We start from the raw sequence: 27,826 nt of genomic DNA on the forward strand, positions 1-27,826 counted from the left end.
TCCTCCTCTCTCTGGTCAGCGGCAACGGCTCCTAACGAGTAGACGGTGTTGGGGATTGAAGCCGGGGTGTAGAGTATTTTGACGGCAGGGATTTCCCGTGCGACGGTGCAGGCGGGGATCCTGGATGGGCAGGGGCTCCTGACCATGTCTGCGGCTGAGGAGGAGGGGAGGTAAGGGGGTGAGGGGGTGAGGGGCTCACGGCTGAAGCTCAGGTGAGCTGGGGCTGATGGGGTGGCTGCTGCTCTGGGTCGGTTGTGCTGAGTGGAGGTCTCTGCCCTGGGAGTATTTCTGTGGCTCTGTGTAAGAAAACAATCCCTTTTCAGTATCTTTCTTGAAAAAATGGTAACTCAACTGACATCTCTGAATTGAAATGGCAAAGGATGGGGCAAAACGGAAGAAGGAGCAGGTTTTATTATGCCTTGACACACGCGTTTGGAGGTTTGTCTTTCAGATCAAAGTGAAGTTTGTTTTGCAAGACAATCTCCTGTTTCTTCACCTGTGCTGAAAACACATTCAGCTGCTACTCGTTGTGGCTACTTGGGTTCGTCCCCCGGCTTCTCTCATCCTTGCCATGGCTTTTAAAACTGGCTTCATCGAGTTTCAGATCAGTATCAATTGTGAAAAGTTATTAAAAAAATCTTAATGATTGGCTGTGCCCTTACCAACCTTTAGTACTTGTAGCACTAACATTGTGAGTTTGTGTTATCGCTGGTGCAGTGAATTATGGCTAATAGACAGCATTTTAACTTAAAAATCTTAAGTGTTTTCCTAATTGATGCAGCAACGATAAGTTTTTTGGGTTTCTTAAAGCAGCTCACGGGTCTGAGTGCATGATTATAAACGAGGAATTGTCATGAAGTACTTGTTTTCTAGGTGTGTTCCACATGTACCCGCTCTCAGCTCTTCATTAATGATTATTTTTGCCTGTTACTTTGAAGCAAGCATCCAAGTCATCACAGATAACTTACAAGTGATGCAAATAACAGTAAATAACTGAAAAAATCAGGCTCACAGGCTGAGATCACAGCGTCTCACTTTGAATGATCTAGAGAAGAGCCCCGAAAGGGTCAGAAAACGCGCAGACAGTGAGGAACTTCCAGCGGTCCTGTCCGTCTCTTAACAAAGGGAAGATTAAAAGAAAACTCGTGAAGGAAATGGTTTATGACTGTGTTTGTGGGGACAAAGGTGTGCGAAGGCAGTGATTGGATGCTGGGCAAGTTTAGACCAATTTTAAGAATTTAGCAAAGATTTTAGAAAGTGCTGAAGAGTTTTAATTGTAGACAAAGATTTTCTGAAGAATTTTCTGTGGTTTAAAAGGTGTGCTGAAGAGTTTTAATTGGAGACACAGATTTTTCTGAAGAATTTTCTGTGGTTTAAAAGGTAATTAAGTTGGGAATTGTGTTGCATAGGTGAAACTTTATCTTATTAAAAGGTCTTTTCTGGCATCCTGTGGCTTTATAGCTGACAAGGGCAAGATTCAAGAGCAAAATTCTTATAAGCTGTGAAATCTAATCGCTGATGGAGAGCTTGCGATGAATTTTAACACGCAGACTTGTTGACTTAGTAACTTACTGTCTGCCAGCAACTTCTGTGAGTCCAAAAAAACCCCGGGCTCTCCTGAAACATCACTTTTTGCCAAGCAAAGGATGAGATCCATGTGGCTGTAGTGCCTGCCACAGGATGTAGGTGTGCTCAGCCACACAGGACCAGCAAAGCAACCTGGTACGTTAGGACTGGGTTACTCCTGGTTCCTTACTGGTTCCTGCTGTGCCTCGGGTGTGTGTGCTGGGGGAGCTGGAGCCAGCAGGCGCTCGCCGTGCGACTGACGCTTCTTTTTCGACCGAGCCGTGATGCCGGCGTGTGAGGACTTGTTACTTCATAGTGAGCTTTCAGCCAAGAGCTGCTGAAGCACAGCAGGGAACGTGTGAGCCGGGATCGGGGGAAGCCGGGCAGACACTGCTCAGCAGGTTGGGTTTTGGTGATTTGCTGACGTTCACCTTGCGGTCATTTGTACCTGGGAGGGCTGAGGGGCTGAGAAGAAAAGTTATGGATTCAGTCTGTAGCCTCTCTAACAGTGTCGACCAGGAGGCAATTTTGTGACTCTTTCCTAATGGCACTTCAGATTTTCACTGTCTTTTTTTTGAAACATCGGCAACACAAACAGAATTACTTCACGGTGAGGGTGACAGAGCCCTGGAACAGGCTGCCCAGGGAGGTCGTGGAGTCCCCTTCTCTGAAGGTTTTCAAGATCCACCTGGATGCAGTCCTAAGTAACATGCTCTAGCTCTAGGCAATCCTGCTTTAGCAGGGGAGTTGGACTAGATGATCTCTATGGTCCCTTCCAACTCTAAAAATTCACTGAAATTCAGTGAAATTCAGTGAATTGTAGCAGGTACCAATTTTATGCTTTTTCCTTATTGCTCAGACCGGATTCCCTGGATGGGCGGCACAAACTCGGACAGCGGTAACGATCGTTAAACAGTTGGAGTAAAATCCTGGGCAGATAATGGACCCCTTTGTTGTCTGGCCGCTCCGCAGTCCGAGAGGATGGGCGCTGCTGTCTCATTAGGGGGAAAGTGATCCTTTCTTCCCACCCCATTTCCAGCTTTTGTTTTTTGTGCTGCCACTTGACAAAGTGTTTTATGGAGGTTTTGCTCCAGATTTTTTAGTCTGGTTGATAGGAAGTAAATTATTCCAGTGAACAAAGTTCCATTAATATTCCCTATTTCTTATGCTCGCTCTACTTTAACACAGCTGACCTGTGTGGAGACACACCATCCTTCTGAGCATCCCTGCCCAGCACCTGGGAAGACTCCCCGAATCACAGATGTGTCTCCAAAAACAGGTCCCCGTGCCACAGCCTGGTCAGCCCCCAAAGGGCGGCCGCGCTGCCACCTCCGTGTGGGGAATCGATCTCCTTTGCCCTGTTTTGTGAGTGAATGTTTTATTGCAGGACCCCGTGTCGTTATCAGCCCCTCCAGCTGGGCTTTGCACTTCCCGCGAGCAGCGGGAGTGGAATTCCACTGTCCTGCACTTGTGCCATCTAATAACTTGCTGTGCTTGCTTTTGACTCAAATTGTGGTTATTAACGGTCAAATTCTGTTCAATCACATTTCACTTGCTGCGTTCAATGCTGCTCCATGTCTAAATTCTGCCTCTGAAAAGAATCCCATCCTTTTTAGGATGGCCATTCTTTCTCATGGTGTTGGTAGGCTGTTTGCTTTCTGTCAAAAGCCACAAAAATGAATTTTATCTTCAAAATTCTCCTTGGAGAGGACGAAGGCACTGTTAGATATCTGACCTCCTCATACCATAAATATGAATGGTTATCACTGTTTGAGTAGTGACGCACGGCTCTCCCCCAATTGTGGATTGTCTGGAAGATCTGGTTGGGATTTTTAAAAACTTGGCTTTCTTTTGTGTCAAAGGAGGATTTAAGGTGAAAGTTCCCTGATGTGCTGTGGGCTAAATTGATATGTGTCTGGCTGGGCAGTTACGACGTTACTGGGTATTTTCTGGTGAAGGAAATACTGAGAGCGGTAAATGTGATCGCAAACACAGATAACAGTTTCATACCTCGGTATTGGCTCGTAATTCCTTAATGATTACGTTTCAAAGAAGAACCCGGGGCTTTAAGTAATAACAGAAGTTACGAGGTTTTCTGTCTCTATAAATAAAAAGCTATATTTGGAAAAACCGAATAGTGTATTTATGGACAAAACTGTATAAAGGGAAATGTGATGGAAAAATTGAGTCAGATGAGCTGATGTATGAGGCATTTCCCTGTGGAATCATTGGGCTGAAAAATGTTTTATGTGCCTGAACTTGAACAGATGCTTCAACACACACACACACACACATGTACAATCCCCCTAGTTTAATATTAGCAATTCTGTTCATACCACTGTGATTAATTCACGAACCAGCCTGTTTTAGTCTCTTTTCCGGGGGCTAATGGGTATTGCCAGATCATCCAGGTACTTAAGCCCGTGCCTAACTGTAAATATGCGAGCAGCCCGGTTATTAGCAGGATTTCTTTCAAGCTTTACGTTAGGCATGTGCTTAAATGACTCACTGACCTGGGATTTACATTTTTACAGAGGAGCGAAGGATTTCTCCCTATTACCTTGCTTAGATGAAAATCGTTGGAGTCAGCCAGCTTTTTTGCCTAAATAAGGACATGATACCAGCTTTCGGCTCTTACAGATATTAGTTCCACCTTTTTAGTTACAAATTTGTCAGAAGAGACTTCTGAGTGTGTGTGCCTGACCTCGTTTAAGATCCTGTTGAAGTAGAAAGAGAAGACATACAGAAGGGTGACGGGTGGATTGTGCCTGCTGTTCTTAGTACGACTGTTGCGTTCGGTGGCTGACAGTTGCATTTTAGTATTTTTCCTTTGAACGCCTGTTGTGGTGTCCTGCTCAGCCCTTCATCTGCTTTCCCGGGGTCGTATTATTTGCCTTGTAGGTATCTGTGCACAGCGCTTCCTCTCTTCTGAAAATCCCCAAAGCCATCCCAAAAAACAATCAGCGCCTTGGAGCCCGTTGTTTCTCCTTTGCTTTTCTGATTGAGCTAAACTGGGGAAGGAATGTGGGAAAAGGACGTCTGGGTCTGAACCTGGGTCCAGGTGTGGTGGGTTTCGGGATGAGCGATGGTGCTTGTGGCATCGGGGGACATCGACTCCTCGTGGTGACATTTGAGGGTGTAGAGAGGGGGGGGTTGGTCTCTTTTCTCAAGTCACAGGCGACAGGACAAGAGGAAATGGCCTCAAGTTACACCAGGGGAGGTTCAGGCTGGATATTAGGAAAAATTTTTTCACTGAAAGGGTCATCAGCCCTTGGAATGGGCTGCCCAGGGAGGTGGTTGAGGCCCCATCCCTGGAGGTGTTCAAAAGACGGGTTGATGTAGTGCTGGGAGGTCTGGTTTAGTGATGATGTTCCTTGTTTGTTGTGTGGGTGTCTATTTTTGTCAGTTAGGTTGATGGTTGGACAAGATGATCTTTAAGGTCCCTTCCAACCTAGAAGATTCTGTGATCCCAGCGTTGGGCACTGGGGAGTGGTGCGGCCGTGCCAGACGTGGGTCTAACAAGTCATCGTCTGTAAAGTTCTGTATCTCTCTTCATGCTTAAAATAGTAGAGAGGCTGGAAGGGTGATGTATTTCTTGTGTGTAGATGGTTTCCATGCTACCTTGAGGGTGAGTTTCTGGCTCCTCGTTAACTCCTGGACGCCTGGCGCCGTTAGGGATTCAGGGACACAGCTGTTGAGTGATGCTGCGTGATCCGGGGTGTGAGGATAGAGAGACGTCTGCAGGCAGGCCAGGGGCTGGGTGGGAGATTGTGCACGTGGGGCTGTTAATACCTTTTTAAATGAGGTAAAAATAATTAAGGTTCTTCACACGTATCTTGCAGGTGTCCTGTCTTGTGTGCAGCATCTCCTCCAGATTTGACTAAAAATCTCCTGATTTTCACGATAAACATTTTTTTTCAGTTGAGAATTGACTAAATTTTAATTTAAGCAGACATTCATTTACAGAAGCTGATGAGCAGACATTCAAAAAACAGTTAAACTATTTTTGAAAGGAACGGAGTTTTCATAGTGGAAACTGTGATTCCTGGGATATTAAAAAAATAAAAGAAAATGGAAGCGTTTGGGAGGAAGCACACAGAGACCTTCCATCCAGCCATATGGAAATGAGCTTCTTTATCCCCTGGTTCACGTAAAGTCTTCTCTCCTCCTGGCCTGTTTGCTTGAAATGTCCTGCTCTGTGGCAATGCCCAGTGTGATTTGTATTCCTCCTCCTGCTCCCGCTCTCTTTGCAATCTGTGGCAGAACCTTATCGATCTGGGTGGCTGCAAAACCCACTTCCCTGGAGGATTGTGCTGGAGAGGTATCGACAGAAAGAAATCAGCGCTGCCCTTCGAGTGTGCCGATTGTGAGATTTGTCCGACAAGTAAATACTGAATACCAATCGCCTGTACTTTAATCAATGATTAATAACCTAAGGTAGCAATTTTTTTTTGCCTTGTGGCTGATTCATTAACACACTCTTCCTGCCACTCGCTCCTGTCTCCTTCGGAACAGCCGCTCTGGATCGGGCTGAACGTCTGCCTGGTCTGGAGTCCTGTTTCTGACACTGGCCCAAGTGGAGGCCCCGGGGAAAGCAGGGGAGCAGCATGTCTGGAACCCTTCTCAGCATTTTGACTGCTTTCTGCCTAAAGACTTACTGTAGTGTGAAGCACTCTCTTTTTATTTCCCAGTTTTTAAGGGGCTTTCCTTCTCCAGGGTACTCCAGATTTACAGCTCCCTACTCTCTTCCCCATCAGCCTTCTCATTTTTTCACTGTTTCTGCCCCAGCCAGTCCATAACTCTTCTCCAAAGCTGTTTCTCCTCTTCTCTGTTCCCAGGAGGGGGATGATGAGAGTGACCGGAGCTGTGGATCGTGGCTGGGATGTGGGTGAACCACAGGTGCTCGTGGTGATGCAGCAGCAGCATCTGCTGTTCGAGTGCTCCTCTAACACTGGTAAAATGCTGTTGCCTTCCAGGACCGCGCCAAGCGGTGCCGGAGCTTTCTTGGAGCAGCTTCTCAGCCCCAGGATCTCCAGCTTGCTGGGGCCATCTCAGGGCACGTCTTTTTCTAGCATGAAACTGAGATTATTTTTTTTTTTTATTTGATGTATGCATCACTTTATCTATGTGGAATTTCATCTGCCATTTTATTACCAGGTCCTTCTGCCATTCTTCGTGGTTGCTCATTTTCCTTGCCTTGGCTATTGCCATCAGGACCCTCGGTCACATCCCACCCTCCTCACTCTTGTTTTACTCAGTGTCCAGCACCGGTCCCAGCCTCTCTCCCTGCAAAACTCCACTGGGACCTGCCTCCTGTGCAGGAAATGACCATTTACTCCTACTCCTTGTTATCTTTCACCCAGTTCTTTATCCACATGGGGACAGTCCTTTTTCCGGTGTGGCCTTTTGGTGTCCCTGCCAGAAGGCTCTGATGAGACTTGCAAATCTTAAAAATCCGGGTAGTCTGGTGCCTTTTGTGAGGCTGGACATCCCTTCACAGCAGCCACGCTGACATTTCTCCTGGTGTATCATATTTATGCAGATATATCTATCACCCATTAGTTCTACTCTGTATAATATTGTCTAATTAGTCCTGTACGAATGTTGGGTTTGGAGACCTGCAGTTAACTAGGATTTTCTTTGCAACCCTTGTCTCACAGAGCTGGCATGGCACTTGCTTCCACAGACCAAGGCGATTTTAAGAAAGGCCATAATCAGGTCGGCTCTTCCAGGTCTGAGCTCTGTTAACCTCTGGTGAATGCTGTCCTGTTTTCTAACCCGATTACTCTTCATTTTGGATCTTTTAACCTCCTCTCCCCTCTCTTCAGTGTGAGCCAGTGTCCCAGAGAGTCGCTGGAGGAGTGGGGCTGGCGAGGAGGCTGGCTCTGTCTCCAGTTCTGTGAGTAGGTGTGTCACTTAATTTTTCTTGGGTGGCATTGTCATCTCTCTTCGTAGTGTTAAGAAATGAACCTGTTCCTGGCGGTGGCTTTGCAGACCCCTTGAGGGAGGCTCCCTCAAGATGCGGGTGGGTATTTTAGTCATAGGATGGATGGCAGCAGCGTGGCCAGCAGGGTGAGGAGGGGATTCTGCCCCTATGCTCCACTCTGGGGAGACCCCCCCACTGCTGCCTCCAGCTCTGGGGCCACCACCAGCATGGTGGAGCTGTTAGAGCGGGGCCAGAGGAGGCCCCGGAGATGCTGGGAGGGCTGGAGCCCCTCTGCTGGGAGGGGGGGCTGAGAGAGGTGGGGCGGTCAGCCTGGAGAAGAGAAGGCTCCGGGGAGACCTTGGAGCCCCTTCCAGTCCCTCAAGGGGCTCCAGGAGAGATGGGGAGGGACTCTGGATGAGGGAGGGGAGCCCTAGGAGGAGGGGGAAGGGTTTGACCCTGCAAGAGGGGAGATGGAGCTGAGCTGTGGGGAAGAACTTGTTTGGTGTGAGGGTGGTGAGAGCCTGGCCCAGGTTGGCCAGAGAAGCTGTGGCTGCCCCATCCCTGGAGGGGTTCAAGGGCAGGTTGGAGGGGGCTTGGAGCAACCTGGTGTGGTGGGAGGTGTCCCTGCAAGGTGGCCTGTTCACCTCTCCCTTAGAAAATAGTTGTGCCCCTTGTGCTTACCAGGGATTTAACCCTTCAGAGACCTGGTAGAGCAATTGCTGGTGTAGTTGGTGATAAATTTTTGAGTATGCGCTGGGTGACTGGTAAGGCTGTGTTTGCATTTATCACTAAAGCGATCTACTGTGTTACAACTTTTTTTGCCTCTACTTGCTATTTTCCCATGAATGTTTGATTCTGGTAATGCAGGTGGGAATCACTCGTACCCAGAGTTGCAGCGTGGCCTTAGCCGGGTTTGGGAGTGAACCTGGTTGTCCAAAGGCTGCAGGGGCCACCTGGAGATTCTCTTGTTGGTACAGGTTCTGTTGTTATGTGCTCTTATTATTTTCTTTTAGCTATAAGAAAAGTAAGGTTTTTTTACAATCTTTGGTGTTCTAGATATTTCTCTAAGATCTTTTGAGGCCAGACCACTGACCTGGCCAGTGCTGTGTAACGCTGTTTACTCTGACCCACTTTGTGCTGAGAGGGCAAGTCGTGATTTCTCTGTGGTCTTGCTAAACGGTGGTGATCTGCTGTCTCCTGGCTGGAGCTTGAAGAGAACAAGCACACAACAAACATAAAGTTCACCCAGTGACCAACAAGGTTGTATCAAGATGTGACCCCCCCTCCTAAAATCTTGAAAGCTTGGAAATGAGAAGCTGGGGGGAGCTTGAAACTGTTGTGTTGCCCACGGTTGTGCCTGTAGTACCTCAATGTGCTTTTTCCATCTCCAGCAGGACCAAAAAGCAGTATATTGCAGAGCCTTGTCCCATATGCAGTCTCAGATCAAGTCACATGCCTGACCCGAGCAGCTTCCATGCATTCGGGAGGCTAATCTGCCTTAAATTTGCTGCTAATTTTCATAATCTGTGTTGATAGGAAGTCTGACAAAATACACGGCCGTGTAAAGCAGCGGCAAAAAATGACCCGCCTGCTACTTTGTGCTTGGTGGAGTGTGCCTTTCTCTGTGGCGTGAGGCATGGTGGGAAAAGGACTTCTGGCCTCCTCTTAAAAAATAGAAGTTATTTGCTGCTATTCTCAGAAAGAAAAAACCCAGTTGGTATGTGTGTTCTCCAGCTGGTGTGATGGAGCACAGGGAGTTCAATCAGCACGTGCTTCAGGTCCCTTCCCAAGGGAGTCTAAAAACGTATTCAAGTCTTTTAAAAAATGACAATTTTTGGGTTTTTTTTTATTTTACTATAGGAAATATTTTTTTTTTCCAACAAATAATTTACATAGTGAATTTATGTTTGTATTTATATTCTAAATTTTATCTTTGGCAAGATAAAGCTGTTAAGACTCCTGCTGAACTCAAGCTGGAGGAAAATCTTAATGCCAGTGCAGCAGTCTGCTCTGATTTATTGCGCTCCTTTTCCCAAAACAAATCCTACTTCAAACTGATTTACTGAAAGACATTCATTTATTTCTGCAGTTCAGTAGCAGTTGGGAGAAGCTGAAGCAGTGGGCCAGCGTTTGGCAGGAGAGCTTGTGTGTTTGCTGCTCTCTTGTTGTAGTGGACTCCTGGCTCTCCGCATGGTGCTCTGGAAGGAGCATCTGTGCAGCGTGAGGCCGTGTGGATGCAGGGTACCACGTCGCTGGAGAGACTGGTTTTGATGGGCTGGTGAGGCCGTTCCCAACACCGTCCCCTTCGATTGTGGTGTACAGGTAACTGATGGTCAGAAGGTGGCCTTCTGGTGTAGCTGGCTACCATCCTCCTGAGCTTAGTGCTCCCCTCCTAAGGAGATGTACGGTTGTGTAAAGTCACAGGGATCTGCAAAGCTTCCTGGTCCTCCATATCTCAGCAAGTGGAGACTGAGACAGTTGACTGAGGGGGGATCTGATCAACGCCTATAGATACTTCAAGGGTGGGTGTCAGGAGGATGGGGCTGGTCTTTTCTCAGTGGTGCCCAGGGACAGGACAAGAGGAAATGGGCACAAACTCGAATATAAGAAGTTCCATCTCAACATGAGGAGGAACTTCTTTGCTGTGAGGGTGGCAGAGCCCTAGAAGAGGCTGTCCAGGGAAGTGGTGGAGTCTCCTTCTCTGGAGACATTCAAACCCACCTGGACACGTTCCTGTGGGACCTGCTCTGGGTGGCCCTGCTCTGGCAGGGGGTTGGACTGGATGGTCTCCAGAGGTCCTTTCCAACCCCATATCTTTCTGTGATTCTGAAAGTCCTTCCAAGTGCTTGGAAATTCTTGTAAAGCAGTTGGTGGTGCGGGTTTGCAGTGTTCACTGCAATGCCCTCATCTGCCTTCTGAACATCCATCCCTCTCTGTAAAGCTTGGTCACAAAGCTGCTGTTGAAGAAAACATTGGATGAATGCAGGGTGAGGCGGCATCTCGTGCCTTATCAGATGACAGAGCTGGGAAAGAAAAATCTTCTTTATTTTAATTTGGGTCACAGTGAAACAACTGCCATCTTTAAATGTAGCAGAATGGGTGATTGGGGACGTTGTGACAGACTGTGTGTGTGGTATCTATTTTATTTACAAGCCATTCATACTAGTTTTTGGGGCTTATCTATGAAGCAAACGCTATCATAGCTTCTTTTGACTGTCATAATATGGTGGTGGATGAATTAGGTGTTCATCCCCACGCGACTGTATCCAGCTCAGCCGAGTGAGAGCCGTTTGACGTACAGGAGCCGACAGAATTGCTCTCTTTTGGCTTCTCTCTCCTTTCCCGAAATGGCCGTGAGAGTGATATTTGGGTCAGCTGCCTCCAGAGTGTCATTTTCTTTTGACACTCATCCCTCTGAGCATATAGGAGGAGCCCGATGGGGAATTGCTGTGGTGCTGTTGGCTGCAGCGGAGTCAGGAGTAGTTAAAGGGGTGTTGTGGTTGTTCGACTCGCTGATCGCGTCAAGGCAGAGAAAGCTCCCCGGTGCCCGGCTGAGGCGGTGCGCGAGGGAGGGTGCCCGTGCCCAGGCCTCGCCATGAGGGAGATGGAGGTGCCCAGGTGAGTGTGCAGATGCTCTGGCCCACGCAAAGGCTGTTGCTCTCAGCAGCACGTGTCCCTCGGTGGCTTTGCTGTGGCTGTAACGTGCAACTGTAGTCGTGTGTTCTTCGATTTAGACAGAGACTTTGTGGGTCTGTCTGGGAGAATATGATTTTTCCTTCTTTTCTTGCTCTCCTCCTGGGTCTCGGTGCAGCAGTGCCCGTCCTTGGGTCTGAAGTGTCAGGTAGGACATGGTGCTCCTGTTTCCTTTGAATGCACAAGTTGTTTAGCTTTGCCTGGGCTCTTCTCTTCCCCTGCGTGTCCCCCGCTGCCACCCTGCGTGGCGGTGCCAGGCCTGCCCGCGCGGGGCTGTTGCGGAGTTCAAAGCGGGATGCTATCCCGTGGTTTCTTGCCCTCTGCTGCTCACAGGCTGATGTGGGCGTCCTGAAACAAGCTGAATCTGTGGGATTTGTGGGGTGTGTGTGCAGTAACCACAGCTCTGCTGTCATTGCACTGTCACTCTGGAGTGGTGTTGGTCACTTAGTATTTACCTTCTGTCATCGTCCCTGCTGTGTTTTTTCCGTCTTTACCCTGCCATTGCCTGTATTTGTTAAAATAACTGCTGAGAACAGAGCTGCAATAGTCACCAGTACAGTATTTGTAATATTTTGATAATGTATCGTGTTTCTATCATGCTGATGCCAGGGGAGTTGCACAGGGGCCTCGGGGGTGACTACGCAGCAGCAGCCGCCTTTTTTGGGCAGTCATCCTGCACTGGGAACGGGAAGGATCTTCGGTTGGGATCACTTGCCAGGGTATTTCAAGTCCCTGTAACTTGTCCCCTCCTATTACCATACTTCTTACAGGAAAAATTGCTTTCCTGCTGTTGTCCCAGACTCTTCTCAGCGGTACCCCGGGAATGGTGATGGGCACAGACTGAAACACAGGAAATTCCACTTAAACGTAAGAAAAGGGTTTTTTTACTGTGAGCGTGGTCAGATGCAGGAACAGGTTGCCCAGAGACCTTGTGGAGTCTCCATCCTCAGAGGTGTTTAAAACCCGGCTGGACATGGACCTCCCAGCCTGCTCTAGGTGACCCTTCTTTGGTGGATGGAATTTAGTAGTTTAAACTGCTGGTTGGTGGAATATTACACATTTCTCAGGGTAGAGTGTATGGGTCCAAGGGAACCTAGAGGTTAAGTACGTTCAAAATATAAACTGACTGAAGTAAAACGGTGGTTCTGTCACTTACAAAGAAGCTCTTGCAGCATCGGAGTTGTTAGGTGTTTGGTGTGTTTGATCTCTGAATGTTTTGGCAAGTGGTGATGCTTCGTGTGTCTGAAGCAGGGTTTAGTAGCCCTGAGCTGAGGAGCGTGTGGTGTCTTACCAAACGGGTATCTAGCTTGGGAGCAGCTCCTGGGGAGCACTTGGTGGTGGTTGGGAGGTGAGTGCTGTGTGTGTGTGATCATCTTGTGGAAAAGCCTACAGGATCCACTTGGTGTGGAAGAAAGGGAACTGACAGCTCATGGTCGGGAGTGTTTTGTGGGCCTGAATCCGCACTGAGACCAGGCTCGCCCAGTCTCATGGTCATTTCTGTTGGTAGGAACAGTCTTTCTTGAGGATCCCCTCCTGATCTTTGGATTTTAAGGGTACAAATACCAGTCCCTGGCCACCTTGTCTGCAGACAGCCCGGGCTGGCAATCCAAGAGCTCAGGGTTTGGTTAAATGCTTGGCCTTGGTCTCAAAAAAGCAGTGTTGGGTGTTTTCTCTGCTATGGCTTGAGCTTCAGGTGCAAACTCTTTGCAAAATAAAAAAAATGCTCATTTACCTACCCTGTAATTCCTTGTTTTCAATGTCCAACTAAATTATGCAAAGGAAGGAGTTTTGCTGTATGTTACTGGTTCCTACTTCATGAGGAACAAGCGCAGCGACGCTGAGGCCGAGAGCAGGGCACAGCCCGGGTGGGTAAGTCCTGCTGGACCTGCCAACGCTGTATGAGGGCAGTTCTATTGGAGCTGCTCAAAACCATCTGGGCTTAGTAGGGTTAAACGATATTGTAGAGAAATGCTGTGCAGTGTGTGGGACTCGGAGAGATGGGTGAGAGAGAGGGAATGCCCTGGAGAGCTCGGGCAGAGTTGACTCCTGGGTTGTTTTTGAGCTCGGATGTAGCAGCTCTTCAGTGGTGGGGTCGGTGCTAACGCCCAGGCTGTGTGAAGGCAGAGGGGCTGCTCACACTGCAGGCTTCAGTCCCGGTTCTGTGCTGGTCCCACCGAGGTTTGGTGTGATGCCGTGGTGGTTTGACTGTGGTTTGCTGCCCCGAGAATGGAGTGTTTCATCGCAGAGCCTGTCAAACAGCACACCGCGTCTTGCCGTGTGATCTGCTGACCGCCTGATTTTCTCCATTATTACATTTCACATCACCAGAGTGCAGGCATCACCTGAGGCTTCCTTCTGTCTCTTGATACCTTCAGTCTGTAGGACGGATCTGATGAGCAGCTTGCTCAGGTTTGCGGAGCATCTGATGACTCTGTCCCGAGTCGCTCCAGCAGTGCCGAATTTGGGAGCTTGCTGTGCCAGGCTGTGAGCTGGCACAACTCAGAGGGGACACTGAAGCATTGTATGAAGGGGCTCAAGCTGACACAGGCCCCAGAGCAGGTCTCCAAAACTGTTAGGAGGTAACAGGGCCTCTGCAGCCCAGCCTCCATTTTCGATGAAGCCTTCTGCTTCTGCTCTCACATCAACCTCGGCACGTCCTCGTGCTGCAGCACAGGGTGCACGGGCTGCCCTGACGGACACCGCTCTTCCAAACTTGGGGTCTGGCGTGCTCCGGGGAGTCTGCCCTGGAAACGCTGCTTTCAGGAGGACGGCGGTTGCTGTAGGTGAAGTAAATGCTAGTTTTGGCCAGCACGAAACACATAGCGATTTCATTTGAATTGTGTCACTGCAGGGGAGTGTTGCTAAAATTGTCACTGGCTTTCCATGTTAGCATTACCTAGAGGGCACGCTGAGGCTACTGGAGGTTCGTGTCTTATCTGCAAATTCCAGTTTATCTTTAAGCAGAATGCTCGGGTGGGTATGTGTGTGTTGATTTTCAAAAAGATACGTACTTGACATCTTTATTTTTTTGACAGCATAAGAATCTTATTATATCTCTACCTCTTACCCATATTTTAGTGTTCTATTTATATCCTGCATAGGATCTGTGGTCTCATAATTCGACGAGGGGTTTTTTAGACTCGGGGGGATGGGTCTGGGGCTGAGCAGACCCTTGTTAACGTGCCTGGGATCTGAAGGCACCATTCAGAAATGGTTTCCAAACTGACATTGACGCTGGGGCTTTTTCAAAACCATTCTCTGCTTTTTGCCACGTGAGACTCACCAGATGACCGAGTGTTTACTTGAAAAAGTGCTGTGTTGTCTGGAAAGTCCCAGCCTTTTCGCTCTTAAATATTGTATAATATTGATTAAAAACTAAAATTCGGTGCAGTTATTTCCTTATTCTTTTTCAGCCGCACGGTGCTGTGAACACTTCTGAAAAACATAGGAATGAAGGTGATGATTGAACCCACTTCTTTCTTGAGTGATGGGAGGGTGATAGCAGTGGGTTCTCTTACCCCAGGAGGATCCCTGTGTCCTTCCCCTCGTGTTGCTGAGGAGGATGGACTCTGGAATTGTCGGGAAGGCGCGTGGCGTCGGCACGATCCTGGGCAGGATTTGCGGTGTGCTGGTGCCTTGCGGGACTGAGTCTGGCCATGACTTTCTCCTTTCTTGAACAGTAAAGTCTTACTCATTTTTCAGGTTAAAAAAAAAAAAAGGAACCCCTGTGCTTCCTCAAAAATAATTGTAGATCATGCAATTTCTTACATTTCAATGTAAATGAGATTTGAATGAATAATGCTAATTATTCATTCATCCTAATTCAAATCCTATTTCAATTAGCCTGTGGGCCCAATTTTACTTTCATGCAGCATGAAACCTCTTTTGATTATCAACAGAATTGCCATGTATTATTCTTGAATTTTTTTATTTTCTGCTCAGCACATGTCTTTTAAACTGCTTAAAAACAAAACAAAACAAATAGATCGTTAATACATTAATCAAATTTCATTAGCATGACATCTGAGGACATATTTTAAAGGAAAAGAAATATGTCTTCCTGTAAATATTTTCTCCTACGTACGCTGTTTGAGACAAACCTTGTCGGAGGAGGTGCTGGTGAACTGCTGGAATTTGGGAATTCAGCTCCCTGTTGGGTGCTGGGTCTCGTGTTCCTGATCTGCGCTTCACCTCTGCTGCGGGGACACTCGGCTGTGAGCTACGTCCATTCCTGGGGGCGGACTGGGCCAGGGCAGGGTGTCTCTGGCTGTGGTGGGATGGTGAGCTCAGTGTCTCACCATCTTCATGGTAAAGTGTGTCTTCCTAATCATAGAATCAGAATTGCTGTGGTTGGAAGGGACCTTTCAGATCATCGAGTCCCACCATCAGCCTAACACTGACGAAAACCACCACTAAACCATATCTCTGAGCACCGCATCTGCCCGGCTTTTAAATACCTCTGGGGATGGTGACTCAACCACTTCCCTGGGCAGCCTGTACCAATGCTTAATAACCCTTTCAGTTTAAATTTTTTTCCAAATATCTAATCTAAACATCCCCTTGTGCAACTTGAGGCTGTTTCCTCTTGTCCCATCGCCTGTTCCTTGGGAGAAGAGACCGACCTCCCCCGGCTACACCCTCCTTTCAGGGAGTTGGAGCGAGAAGGTCTCCCCTCAGCCTCCTCTTCTCTAGGCTGAACACCCCCAGCTCCCTCAGCCTCTCCTCACAAGACTTGTGCTCCAGACCCCTCACCAGCTCCGTTGCCCTTCTCTGGACACGCTCCAGCCCCTCAAGGTCTTTCATTTTGTGAGAGGCCCAAAACTGGACCCAGCCCTCAAGGTGGGGTCTCCCCAGTGCTGAGCACAGTCTGAACCTGCCCTTTGTCAGTTTAAAACTGTTGTCCCTTTTACTGTCACTACAGGCCTTGATAAAAAGTCCTCACTTTTCTTATAAGATCCCTTTAAGTACTGAAAGGCCGCAACAAGGTCTCCCTGGAGCCTTTTCTTCTCCAGGCTGAACAACCCTAGCGCCCTCAGTGTCTCTCCATAGCGGAGATATTCCAGCCCCTTGACTGTTTCCATGGCCTCCTCTGGACCCACTCCAACAGGTCCATGTCTTCTACTGAGGACTTCAGAGAATCCCCTCCCTTGCCCTGCTGGCCAGGGTACAGTTCCTGGGGCTGCAGCCCAGGGTACAGTTGGCTTTCTGGGCTGAGAGTGCGCATTGCTGGCTCAAGTCCAGTTCTTCAGCCTCCAAGTCCTCCTCTGCAGGACTTGTCTCCATCCACCCACCCCCCAGACTGTGCTGATGTTGGGGATTGCCCCAACCCAGGGACAGGACCTTGTACTTGGCCTGGTTGAACTTCATGAATTTCACATGGGCCTGCTTCTCCAGGCTTCCAGGTCCCTCTGGATGACATCCCTCCAGTGAAGAGTGCGCGTTGCTGGCTCAAGTCCAGTTCTTCAGCCTCCAAGTCCTCCTCTGCAGGACTTGTCTCCATCCACCCACCCCCCAGACTGTGCTGATGTTGGGGATTGCCCCAACCCAGGGACAGGACCTTGTACTTGGCCTGGTTGAACTTCATGAATTTCACATGGGCCTGCTTCTCCAGGCTTCCAGGTCCCTCTGGATGACATCCCTCCAGTGAGGGGTTGCCCCCCTCAGCTTGGTGCCATCCACAAACTTGCCGAGGGTGCACTCAGTCCTGCTCTCTGTCCTTGGTGGAATGATGTGAAATGAGTCCTCCAGTTGTGAGGGTGCATTCAGTCCTGCTCTCTGTCCTTGATGGAATGATGTGAAATGAGTCCTCCAGTTGTATATTCCAAAGGTGTTTGGGATTTGACAGCCTGGAGCAAGGCTGTTCTTGAAGCTTGGCTGTTGGGAGCTGCATCACCTTCCAGGTGCCATCGGTCTGAGGGGTACGAGGTGTTGCTGGGAGCTTTTCACCAGAGTAACGGCACCTCCAGCTGCCTCCCGTCTCCCTGTCCCGCTGTCCCTCCCTGCTACACTTCAGCTGTCTCATCCCAAGGCAGGATTTCAAGGTTCCTATGGTCAATGGCGCCTCCGAGGAGCCGTTCTTCCCTCCCTGATGGGCGAAAGGCCGTCACAGCTAGATGAGAAGGCTGAAGTGGGATGAAATTAATCCCATGTTTAAATTCATATTCAGACCCACATATGGGCTGGGTGGGGGAAGCTGCGCGCTTGAGCCTTTCACTGTCTGGATGTGAACAATAGCTGTGTTAAGTAACTCCAGAGATTTCCTGCAGAGAAAACCTAAAGCTAAACCTAAAGCTGATTTTTTTTTTTTCCCATGTACCTGCTCCAGATTCTTCTCTATTCTTTCTGGATGTCAGTGTCTGCAAAACTTTAATCCGCAGGAGCCAGCTTGCTGTCAGAGATCAGCCTCACGTTATTTGCATCACATCTCCTGCTCCGAGGAGCCTCCTCCGCTGCGGCTGCTGGAATGAACTTATGACAAATACAGGGATTGAAAGTCTCTCTCAAATGCACTTTCTGGCATGACTTAAATTAGCTGAAATTGCTGACATTTTGCCTTTTTGAGATGTGTGTCAGTGTCCATAGACTTCTGTTTCAAACAATGGAAAATTATTGAGTTAAATGTTGCCAGAACAACAAAGGCGGGAGACGCCAAGTGTACGTTGGGTGAAGGTTACTGCGATGTGTCTGGGTCCCGCAGTGCATGTGCTGGAGAGGCACAAACACGCAGCCTCTAACCTTGGCTGATCTCCTGAGACTGAAGGGTGCCACCATTTCAAACGCCACTTCTGCCTGGACAGCTTTTTTGCTTTCTTATTAAGTTTAATTTGGATGGGCTGAACATTTCCAATGAGAGAAGGGTTTAACGACAGGTCGTTTTGCTTGAACCAAAATGTTTGTTTCCTTAAAGCAGTTCTTTGCCTGCTGGTGGATTCTCCCATATTTGTGTCACCAGCTCTGCTCTGGACTAAACCTAAATTTAGAATGTGACAGTTTCTTGTTGAAGAGAATCAGAGCTCTTCAGCAACTTCACATCTCAGCAGCCCGAACTCTCTAATAGACAGAAGTCTTGGCTATTCAGCACGTGTCTGATAACGCTGCGTTTTGCCTCTGAAGGCTGTGGTTAACCTAAAGGTACAAGAGTGTGTGGTCAGTGTCTGGCCGTAGGTTTGTCACGCTGCTCATTTATATAACCAGTGGAATCCAGGCCGTGAATCCCGTCCCGTCCCTCTCCTGAAGCAAGCTCAGATCTGGCCAGATGCCTCGTGCCCTCCAGTGGGTGTCTCCGAGCTGGGGAGCCCAGGGGTCATCCAGCTGGTCTTCCTCTTCATGGCTGGGGAGCTGTGGTATGGGCTGACCACAGGGGTGAGGTCTGCAGATAGAAAACACACAGTGAAGAGGCTGATAAATACCTCGACAGAATTTATTGGCTGTCGAGGCAGCAGCTGGTCTCAAAGGAAAGATTCGGTGTCCTCTCTCTTAGTGCAGCCAGCACCAGTTTCCAACTTCTCTGTCGTTCACCACTGACAAGTGACCATTGACAGTGTCTGAGAATGTAAAGGCGAGTTCTTGCTTTTACTCCAGATTTACACTGGCAACAGTATTTAATGCATTTCAAATTTACTTAGTAGTTTACTTTTAGAAAAGAGTTTGGCCTTAGTGTTTTCAGTGACCGAAAATTAACTCCTTCTAAAACTCATTTGGGTTTTGTCTCATTTTTAATTGGCAAATCACGGCATGTCAGCTGGCAGATGTGTGTCCTGTTGCATGTCTGTGGTGACTAGATGGGCTGTGCAGTGTGGTGTGACTGTGGGTGCTGTGGCTTTTACCTCGATAACCCCCCTTCCAGGTGTAGGGTTCACTTGCCTTTTCAGTTCAGGGTTCTGGGGGCTCTTCAGACACAGAGAACCCCCAGAATTGTTCTGCCACCCATTATGACTCCTGATCGGAGTGAGCCCCTGGGAAGTGCTGAGTGTGGGGGTGTCTGAAGCTCTCTGTCCTCTGCTAGTGCAGAGTGAGGGTTCCAGAGCTGTTCTCTGAGTGGGGGTGCAGGGGGTGAAGCCAACTGCTGCACTAAGGTGCTGCACTGGGACTGGAACCCTCTGGTGTTTTCTACTGTTACAAAAGTGTTATTTCAGCCAATTCTGCCTACGGCGTAAGGGCAGCGCGGTTGCGTAGAAAGAAGATGTTGGGCTGTAAACCTTGGATTGATTGCACGCTCAATTGACAGCCGCTAGATTAAGTGATTCACCAGTAATCCTTCCTTTTCTTCCCATGCTTCCCAGCTAACAAATTGAACTCTCTAAATCTCTCACTTTTAGGCATCTTCCCCGTCCTTCAGCTGGTTTCGAGACTAATAAATTCCTCCTGTGATGTTTAAGCAACTCCTGAAGGATGCAGACACAGGCATTGAGTGCTGTCTTGCTAACGAGGAGGTAAGATCCCCCTCCTGGCTCCCGTTTGCACGTGACCCTGCCAGGGATTGCACTACCCAGCTCTGCTCCACCACCATCCCGTCGGGATGCTCATCCGTTGGGACCCTCACTCCCCTCCCTGGGAAGGGAGTAACGGCCCCCCCTTTCCAAAAACCTGTTCTTTTTCATAGAATCATAGAATGGTCTAGGTTGGAAGAGACCCTTGGGATCATCGAGTCCAACCATCTCCCCTACTCTACAAAGTCCTCCCCTACACCATGTCCCTCAGCACTGCATCTAAACGGCCCTTAAACACAGCCAGGGATGGGGACTCCACCCCCTCCCTGGGCAGCCTGTTCCAATGCCCGACCACTCTTTCGGTGAAAAATTCCTTCCTAATGTTCAATCTAAACCTCCCCTGTTGGAGCTTGAAGCCATTCCCTCTCGTTCTGTCACTAATTACCTGTGAGAAGAGACCAGCACCAACCTCTCTACAGTGTCCTTTCACGAAGTTGTAGAGAGTGATGAGGTCTCCCCTCAGCCTCCTCTTCCTCACACTAAACAGCCCCGGCTCCTTCAGCCGCTCCTCATACGATTTGTTTTCCAGCCCCCTCACCAGCTCCGTTGCCTCCTCTGCACTCGCTCCAGCACCTCCAGATCTCTCTTGGATTGAGGTACCCAAAACTGGACACAACACTCGAGGTGTGGCCTCCCCAGTGCTGAGTACAGGGGCACAATCACCTCCCTACTTCTGCTGGTCACACTATTTTTGATACAAGCCAGGATGCCATTGGCTTTCTTGCCCCCCTGGGCACACGGCTGGCTCATATTCAGCCGTTTGGCAACTAGAACCCCCAGGTCTCTTTCCTCCAGGCAGCTCCAGCCACACTTCCCCCAGCCTGTAGCGCTGCAGGGGGTTGGTGTGGCCCAAGTGCAGGACCCTTGCCCTTGTTGAAACTCATTCCATTGGCATTGGCCCAGTGATCCAATCCATCTCGATCCTCTTGCAAACCTTCCTCTTGCACAGCTTTTCGTAGCTGTGTGTCTCTGCATTAGGCCGGGTTGAAGCAGTGGGTTTGTTTCAGTGCTTGCACAGCTTTTTGTAGCTGTGTGTCTCTGCATTGAGCCGGGTTGAAGCAGTGGGTTTGTTTCAGTGGACTCAGCCGCCCGAGCAGTCTGTGTTTTTCTGCATCACTGCTAACTCTTCTCTTTATTTGCCAGCCCACAAACTTCTGTGCCGTTTGCAGCTCTGTCAGCAGCCATTTCCCAGTCGAGTCTGGGGAAAAGGCAGCCTCGCTGCCAGCCCTGGTCCCAGGCTTTGCACAACTTGCTGTAATTACACACAGTTGCTCTCGGTTCTAATGTGGGAATCATTTGTCAAGATCTTTGTTACTTTTAATCCACTTAATTCGGGCTTTTTTAATACTCTCTTGCACTATTTTTTTCTCACACTGTCATGATGTAATAAATCAAATGTCCCACCCAGCCCATCCCCATCGTGGCTGTGCGCTTGCCTTTGCAATGAAACATTGAATTTCACCAGAAGGGGATTACATTTAGATCCCTTAATTCTGTATTGATCGCATCCCCTTAAATTTCATTATTTTGCCTGTGAACAAATAACTCTGTAGTTGTGTGGAAGAAGTTGAATAGTTGCAAATACTAGTTTTCTTCCAGTCTCCTGGAATTCCTCCAGGTTAAGAATAAATCACTTTTAAGACCAGAGTGCCGGAGACTCATCCAATTCTGGTTTTAGGATCTTTAACCAAATATTGTTGTGATGTAAAATTTTCTGTTAATACTGTTTGACAAACTAACGTTTGACATCATCGAAGGACAGAAAGATGTCTTATCCCCTGTGCTGTAGCAGTGTTGAACAGTCCTTTCTGTGCTCAATATTTGACCAGTTTTATTTCTTAGAGCTCCAGCTGGGCCTGGAACGTTGCTGGGTTTTGTTCAGTGTAATACCTCACGCTGTTGCCAGCTGTGAGTTCCAATGATGGGGTTTTTTTACTGTTAGGTTGCAAATTTATATTGATTTCTATCCAGTACCTCTTCTAAAATTTTTGGCAGAGAGGTTTTTTAACTAGATTTTCCTTCTACTCTCCCCCAAAACACTACAAAGTACATACTAAAGTTTTTTCTGGCCCTGGAAGGGAGATTTTTAGCCTCCCTAAGGGACTGAACCCAAATCCGTACAACAGTTTGAGCATCAGGTTAGAAGTTCCATAGGTCAAGCCCTGTCTCCAGGCTGGACCTCTCACACCGCTGAGGCCACTGGGTGGTCCAGCCTTTAAATCAGAGACAACAGCAGTTGGTTCCCCCTCAGTTTGGGCAGGTGATTCATTTCTGCCTGGAGAAATGGCCTTGCCCCGTGGAGAGCCATTTCTCTCTGTGGCTGTGGTCGAGGCCGAGGTCACCAGCTCAGGCTCTGACAGGGCTTGGCCACCTCCGTGCAGCTCCAATAAATCTCCCTCTCGGCGGTGGGATGTCACCAGCAGCGCCCATAAAACATCCCGGGAGCTTAGCTCCCCATCCACTGTGTTTTGGAGACTTCAGCCTCAAGTGTAAATGTTTTTATTAACAATTGAAATACAGAACAGCCGCGTCTTTCTCTCCTGCTCGGGACTAGCTTTGGGAGCACGTTTTGTTTGTGAAATGGCAATTAACTGCTGCTTTTTTTTGGTAACAGACTTCTCAAAAGCCTGCGGAGGAGACGTAGGATCTTCAAGCAATTTCTGGCAGCTGGAGTTTCCCGATAGCAGGTGATGCTACGAACGTGGTTGTGTTTGGCTGAAAACTTCTGACTCTTGGTTGAATGTTTGTGATGTTTAGGCTCAAGCTGATAAACTCATATATATTTGGGGGTTTTGTTTGTTTTTTAGATAAAATTATTTGAGCACCATGAGTTGGAGTTTTCTGACCCGTCTGTTAGAGGAGATCCACAATCACTCCACCTTTGTGGGCAAAATCTGGCTGACGGTGTTGATTGTGTTTCGGATTGTTCTGACTGCGGTGGGAGGAGAGTCCATTTATTACGACGAACAGAGCAAGTTTGTGTGTAACACGGAGCAGCCGGGCTGCGAGAACGTGTGTTACGATGCTTTCGCTCCTCTTTCGCACGTCAGGTTTTGGGTCTTTCAGATCATTCTCGTTGCCACTCCCTCTGTGATGTACTTAGGCTACGCCATACATAAAATCGCCCGGATGGTGGAACACAGCGAAGCCGACAGAAGAATCAGAAGCAAAGGTTTTTCCATGCGCTGGAAACAACACCGCGGCTTAGAGGAAACTGAGGAGGACCACGAGGAAGACCCGATGATGTACCCAGAAATAGAGCTGGAGAGTGAGCGGGAGAATAAAGAGCAGCCAGCCCCTGCCAAAGCAAAGCACGATGGCAGGCGGCGGATCCGGGAGGATGGACTCATGAAAATTTATGTCCTGCAGCTCCTGGCGAGGACTACCTTTGAGATCGGCTTCCTCGTGGGGCAGTATTTTTTGTACGGCTTCGAGGTCAGCCCCATCTTTGTGTGCAGCAGGAAGCCGTGCCCGCACAAAATAGATTGTTTCATTTCCAGGCCAACCGAAAAGACCATTTTCCTGCTAATAATGTACGGGGTGAGCTGCATGTGTTTGCTTTTGAATGTCTGGGAGATGATCCATTTGGGATTTGGCACAATCCGGGACACGTTGAACAACAAGAGAAAGGAGCTGGAAGACTCCGGTACCTACAACTACCCTTTTACTTGGAACACACCATCTGCTCCTCCTGGCTACAACATCGCCGTGAAGCCAGAGCAAATGCAATACACCGAGCTGTCCAACGCCAAAATGGCCTACAAACAGAACAAAGCCAACATCGCTCAGGAACAGCAGTACGGCAGCAACGAGGAGAACATTCCTGCCGACCTGGAAAATCTGCAGAGGGAAATCAAAGTGGCTCAGGAGCGCCTGGACCTCGCCATCCAGGCTTACAACAACCAAAACAACCCCGGCAGTTCCAGAGAGAAGAAATCCAAAGCAGGCTCCAACAAAAGCAGCGCCAGTAGCAAGTCGGGAGATGGGAAGAACTCTGTCTGGATTTAATGTTGGCTGAGTTTATATATTGTGATTTTTCTCCTAGTTTATCATAACCAGCAACCCCTTGAATAATGGCTTCCATTAAGTAAATATTTGACTCTGCTTATTTTCAGGGATACCGTTGGCTAGTGATTCAACCTCTCAGAAAGGGTTTATACGCATATTCTAGGATAATAGAACTTTATTCTTCTGTCTTCCAAGTCAGGAGACAAATAGGTATATTTAAATCATTCTCATTGAACGGTTTATGCTGTATGTACAGTATTATAGTACATTTATTATGCACAATTTTTTGTATTTGTACACTGGATCTCTCTGACGTTACAGGTTTTTTTTATATAAACGAGCAGAAAGCGATGGGTAGCTGTTAGCATTTTGCTAGTTTTATTACCGTGGTCTCTGCAGTTTCGTCGTTGTTCTTCTTTTAAACGTAAAACTTTTCTATGCTGCGTTTCAGAAGTGCCTTGAACGTGCAGAGGGAGGAGTCTCTGGTGTTGGGGCAGCCCAGGGGTGCTGCTCCCTGAGCAGTGGAGCAGGGAACCGTCGGAAAACATCTGTTAATGGTGCTCTTGACTCTGTCTTTTACAAAAACGATGTGCTGCTTATCAAATGGAAGTGGTGTGCTAGCGCTGTCACGTGCCACGGGGTTGGGTTTTTTCGCCCCATGGAAAAATTACTTCCAGGAAAATGTATGTGTGTGAGAGAGCACTTGTGTTCAGAGTAAGGTGCCAGCCATATCGCAGAGAGGGCTCCAGCCTCCCTGCCAGCTTTATGCAACAGGAGGGAGGAGAGACTGCAAACTCTTGTAAAACATCCCCCCCCCCTGCCAAAAAAAAGTAAATGGAAATTACTGGATTCAGTAATTCCACATATTTATGTGATATCTATGGAAATGGATGTCTTTGAGGTCTGTTGTTACATAAAGCCCCGCTCCCCACAGGCATGAAGTTGTTCCAGTACCTTTTGGAGAAGATTTCTGTCTTTTCCAAAGTAATCTGGGGAGATGGAGGCATGGTAATTCTGTCTCTCTGTGCATTACACTCGAGGAATAACCTTCCTCTCCCCCGGCCAGGACACACGAGCTGTCTGTAAGAGTTTTTACAAAGCCCTTTCCGAATATCAATGATATTGCCTTATTCCAGACCCCTCTTCCTTCCATGATGTCGGTGGGATTTAGTTCAGACAGAGCAATGTGTATAATTTAGATTTCTGCTTGAGAGACCAGTCAGATTTGGCATTCTGTGGTTTTGGCATTAAACTTGAATTTATAATTAGAAAAAGGAGAATGCGGTTTTTACTGCCTTTGGCAGTGTCTTTTTGGCAAGGATGAGCATTAATGTTTGAGAGACGCTGATAAATGTGTATGCTTTTTGCTACTATTTATAATGTATTCGGGACCTTGCTCCGCTCTCTTTTTTTGTTGTTGTTGTTTTTTTATTAGGTTTTCGTGCATTTTAATATATTTTTGGGGCCTGTTTCAAGCGGGACTGTTGTGTTTAGAGGCTACCTCAGTCCTTAGTGCCCTCGTTACAGCCTGGTCAGAGCAGGATGGAGACGTGAGGCTCCGTGGAGGACACAGGCAAACCCTGCTCCCTTCCTGCGCCCCTGGACATCCCAGCACAGGCTTTATGTTTGGATTCAAACTAAGGGGATACGAGCACATGTTTGCAGTTATCCTCTACCCAAGCACTTGTTGAAAATAGGTATTTTGCTGAAAATAGGTATTTTGTTGAATTGTTCTCAGTCTGTTTTCGCTCTGGCACACCGGGCAGCCCAGGTGTGGGTCCCAGCTCTCTCTCTGCTCTGCTTTCGAGCGGCGTAAGTGTGTCCAGAGCCACCACGATGCCCTGTGCAGGGTCAGCCAGAGCTTCTCCAGGTCCTCTCCAGCAGAGACGTTTGGAAGCCAACTTGCTTTTTGGCTCTTGTTTAGCGGCAGCTCCTGGCTGCTGCTCCAGTGAGGGAGCAACCTCTGAATTTGGGGCAGAAAAGTTTCAGGGTGATGTCTTTAAGTAAGTGTAAGTGACACAGTAAGTAGACAGCAGTTTTTGAAAGCTTGAGTGGACTTGTGGATGGGGACAGCTCTCTGGTGAGCTGGGACCCACTGCATGGGGTGAGAGGGAGGTTATTAGCAGTGCTCCTCTAATTAAAGAGCAGCCTGGAGAGGAGCACGCTGCCTGGAGATGGGCAGGGAGGCTTTGCCAGCGGAAAGCTGGGAGTGGGATGGAAAAGCTGAGTGGAAAATGTGTTGTCAGAAAGTACTAGGGAGAGGCATTTGGAGCCTGGAGATAAACTGGATTGTGGCTACAATCCGCTCATTGTCCCCCGCTGCTGGGCTGGTCTTTCCAGGATCCCAAGAGGGTGACGTTGCTCTTAACCCTTTGCGGTGGCTTCGCAGCCGCCTTTCGCCAGCCGAATGGCGAGAAGTGAAGATCCTTTCCCCTGGCTGCTCTCTGTGCAGACTGCAGCCATTTCTTACTCCTGGCTTAAAACAAAACCGGTCCATGGTCCATGACAGATGCTTCACCCCTTGTTTCTATTAACCCTTTCCCAAGTAACGATCTGAACCGTTACCTGCTTAAAGCTCCTGTCTCGGGTCCGTCCCGTGAGCTTTTGTCCACACCAGTCAGTCCTGCCCCTAGCAAGCAGAGTGTGTAGAGTATTCCAATCCCAGCACCGAGTTCATTCCGAAAATGCCAAGTAATGGAGTTGTTTCTATTACTATTTGTCTGGTTTAATTTAAATTGTGTATAGAGTGCACATTTTCTTTGAAACTGAGTGTTTGTTATTAGTAGGGGATGTCTGTTAAAGCTCTTAAGTGTTCATGTCTGTGACTTTATTCAGTTTCAAAGTACGGGCTTGATTTTGCCTTTTGAAGAAATGATACATGCATTACTTTAAAATGCTCTCTTGCTTTGGCTTAATGCAGGCCATTCCGAAATAAACGTTCAGAAGAGACTTTTGGACAAAAAAAAAAAAAAAACTGAACATAACGTGGGTTTGTCTTGTCATTCTCTGGTTTTGGATGCAGTTTGGAAAAAAAAATAATCTATTAAATCCAGTGGATTACTCCAGTCTGAGTGAGATGGTTCTTTTTTCCAGCAATAGAATATCCAAGCGAGGGAGAGGAGTATTTTAATGATTTGTTATAGCCAGAACTTGGAATTTTTGTATATTTGACCTTGTTTAGCGTAATAAAGGGTCGGTCAGAAACTAGCTGTGCCTTCCTGTATGCAAATTGCTCTTCAGTGACAAGAACAATTGCATCAAAAAAAAAAGAAAAATCCACAAACTTTGGAAGTCAGACCTTGAGCAGGGTCCCACTTACGAAAACAGGGAAATCTGCATTTATGCATATGAATGAGCGTGCTGATATTGTCCAGTGAACTGTGCCGCATTAGCTGGCCTAATTTAGCTGTGGTTTTGCACGGAGCACACGGGATCTGGCTGCCCAGCTCCCTTTGAACCTCACAGCTGAATGTGTTGCCGTCGCACAAGGTGGCTTTTGTGAGCGTCCCGTGCTGTCCCCGCGCCGCGGGCTTGGCTCAGCCTGGGGAGCGTGTCCGAGGGGGCAAGTCAGACCTTGAGCAGGGTCCCACTTACGAAAACAGGGAAATCTGCATTTATGCATATGAATGAGCGTGCTGATATTGTCCAGTGAACTGTGCCGCATTAGCTGGCCTAATTTAGCTGTGGTTTTGCACGGAGCACACGGGATCTGGCTGCCCAGCTCCCTTTGAACCTCACAGCTGAATGTGTTGCCGTCGCACAAGGTGGCTTTTGTGAGCGTCCCGTGCTGTCCCCGCGCCGCGGGCTTGGCTCAGCCTGGGGAGCGTGTCCGAGGGGGCTGTGGGGGCTTTGCCCTCCCCTCCAGCTGCTGCTGTCCCCGCGCCGCGGGCTCGGCTCAGCCTGGGGAGCGTGTCCGAGGGGGCTGTGGGGGCTTTGCCCTCCCCTCCAGCTGCGAAAGCGAGAAGGGAGATGGATGCGGCGGTGTGGGCTTGGAATAAAAAAGCTGTTTGTTAAAGGAAAGTTGAAAGAGTTAAAGGGAGAAGCGGCCGTACAGACAGGAGAGCGCTGCTCCCGCTCAGCAGGGCCTCCTGCCCTCGGCCAGGGCTGCGGGGGCAGAAATGGTGATGGAGGCAGGATCCAGCAG

The 27,826-nt window shown here is 48.4% G+C and overlaps 1 protein-coding gene across 2 annotated transcripts; it reads left to right on the forward strand.

Moving 5' to 3' along the window:
- On the forward strand, positions 1–26,747 carry GJC1 (gap junction protein gamma 1). Of its 2 annotated transcripts, none has more exons than XM_014942698.1 (4): positions 1–170; positions 19,504–19,617; positions 22,289–22,361; positions 22,482–26,747. In XM_014942698.1, exon 4 carries the CDS (start codon positions 22,501–22,503, stop codon positions 23,680–23,682), a length of 1,182 nt encoding a protein of 393 aa, XP_014798184.1. In that variant the 5' UTR covers positions 1–170; positions 19,504–19,617; positions 22,289–22,361; positions 22,482–22,500; the 3' UTR covers positions 23,683–26,747. The 2 variants fall into 2 exon arrangements, with proteins under 2 accessions (XP_014798184.1, XP_014798185.1); XM_014942699.1 differs by lacking the exon at positions 1–170 and adding an exon at positions 14,624–14,641.
- Positions 26,748–27,826: the final 1,079 nt, after the last annotated feature.

The sequence above is a fragment of the Calidris pugnax genome, unplaced genomic scaffold (genome assembly GCF_001431845.1).
Source record: "Calidris pugnax isolate Ruff unplaced genomic scaffold, ASM143184v1 scaffold108, whole genome shotgun sequence".
Classification (NCBI taxonomy): Eukaryota; Metazoa; Chordata; class Aves; order Charadriiformes; family Scolopacidae; genus Calidris; species Calidris pugnax.

What these genes read in the sequence shown, in the direction of transcription:
- GJC1 (XM_014942698.1), top strand. Translation starts at nt 22,501, where the DNA reads ATGAGTTGGAGTTTTCTGACCCGTCTGTTAGAGGAGATCCACAATCAC.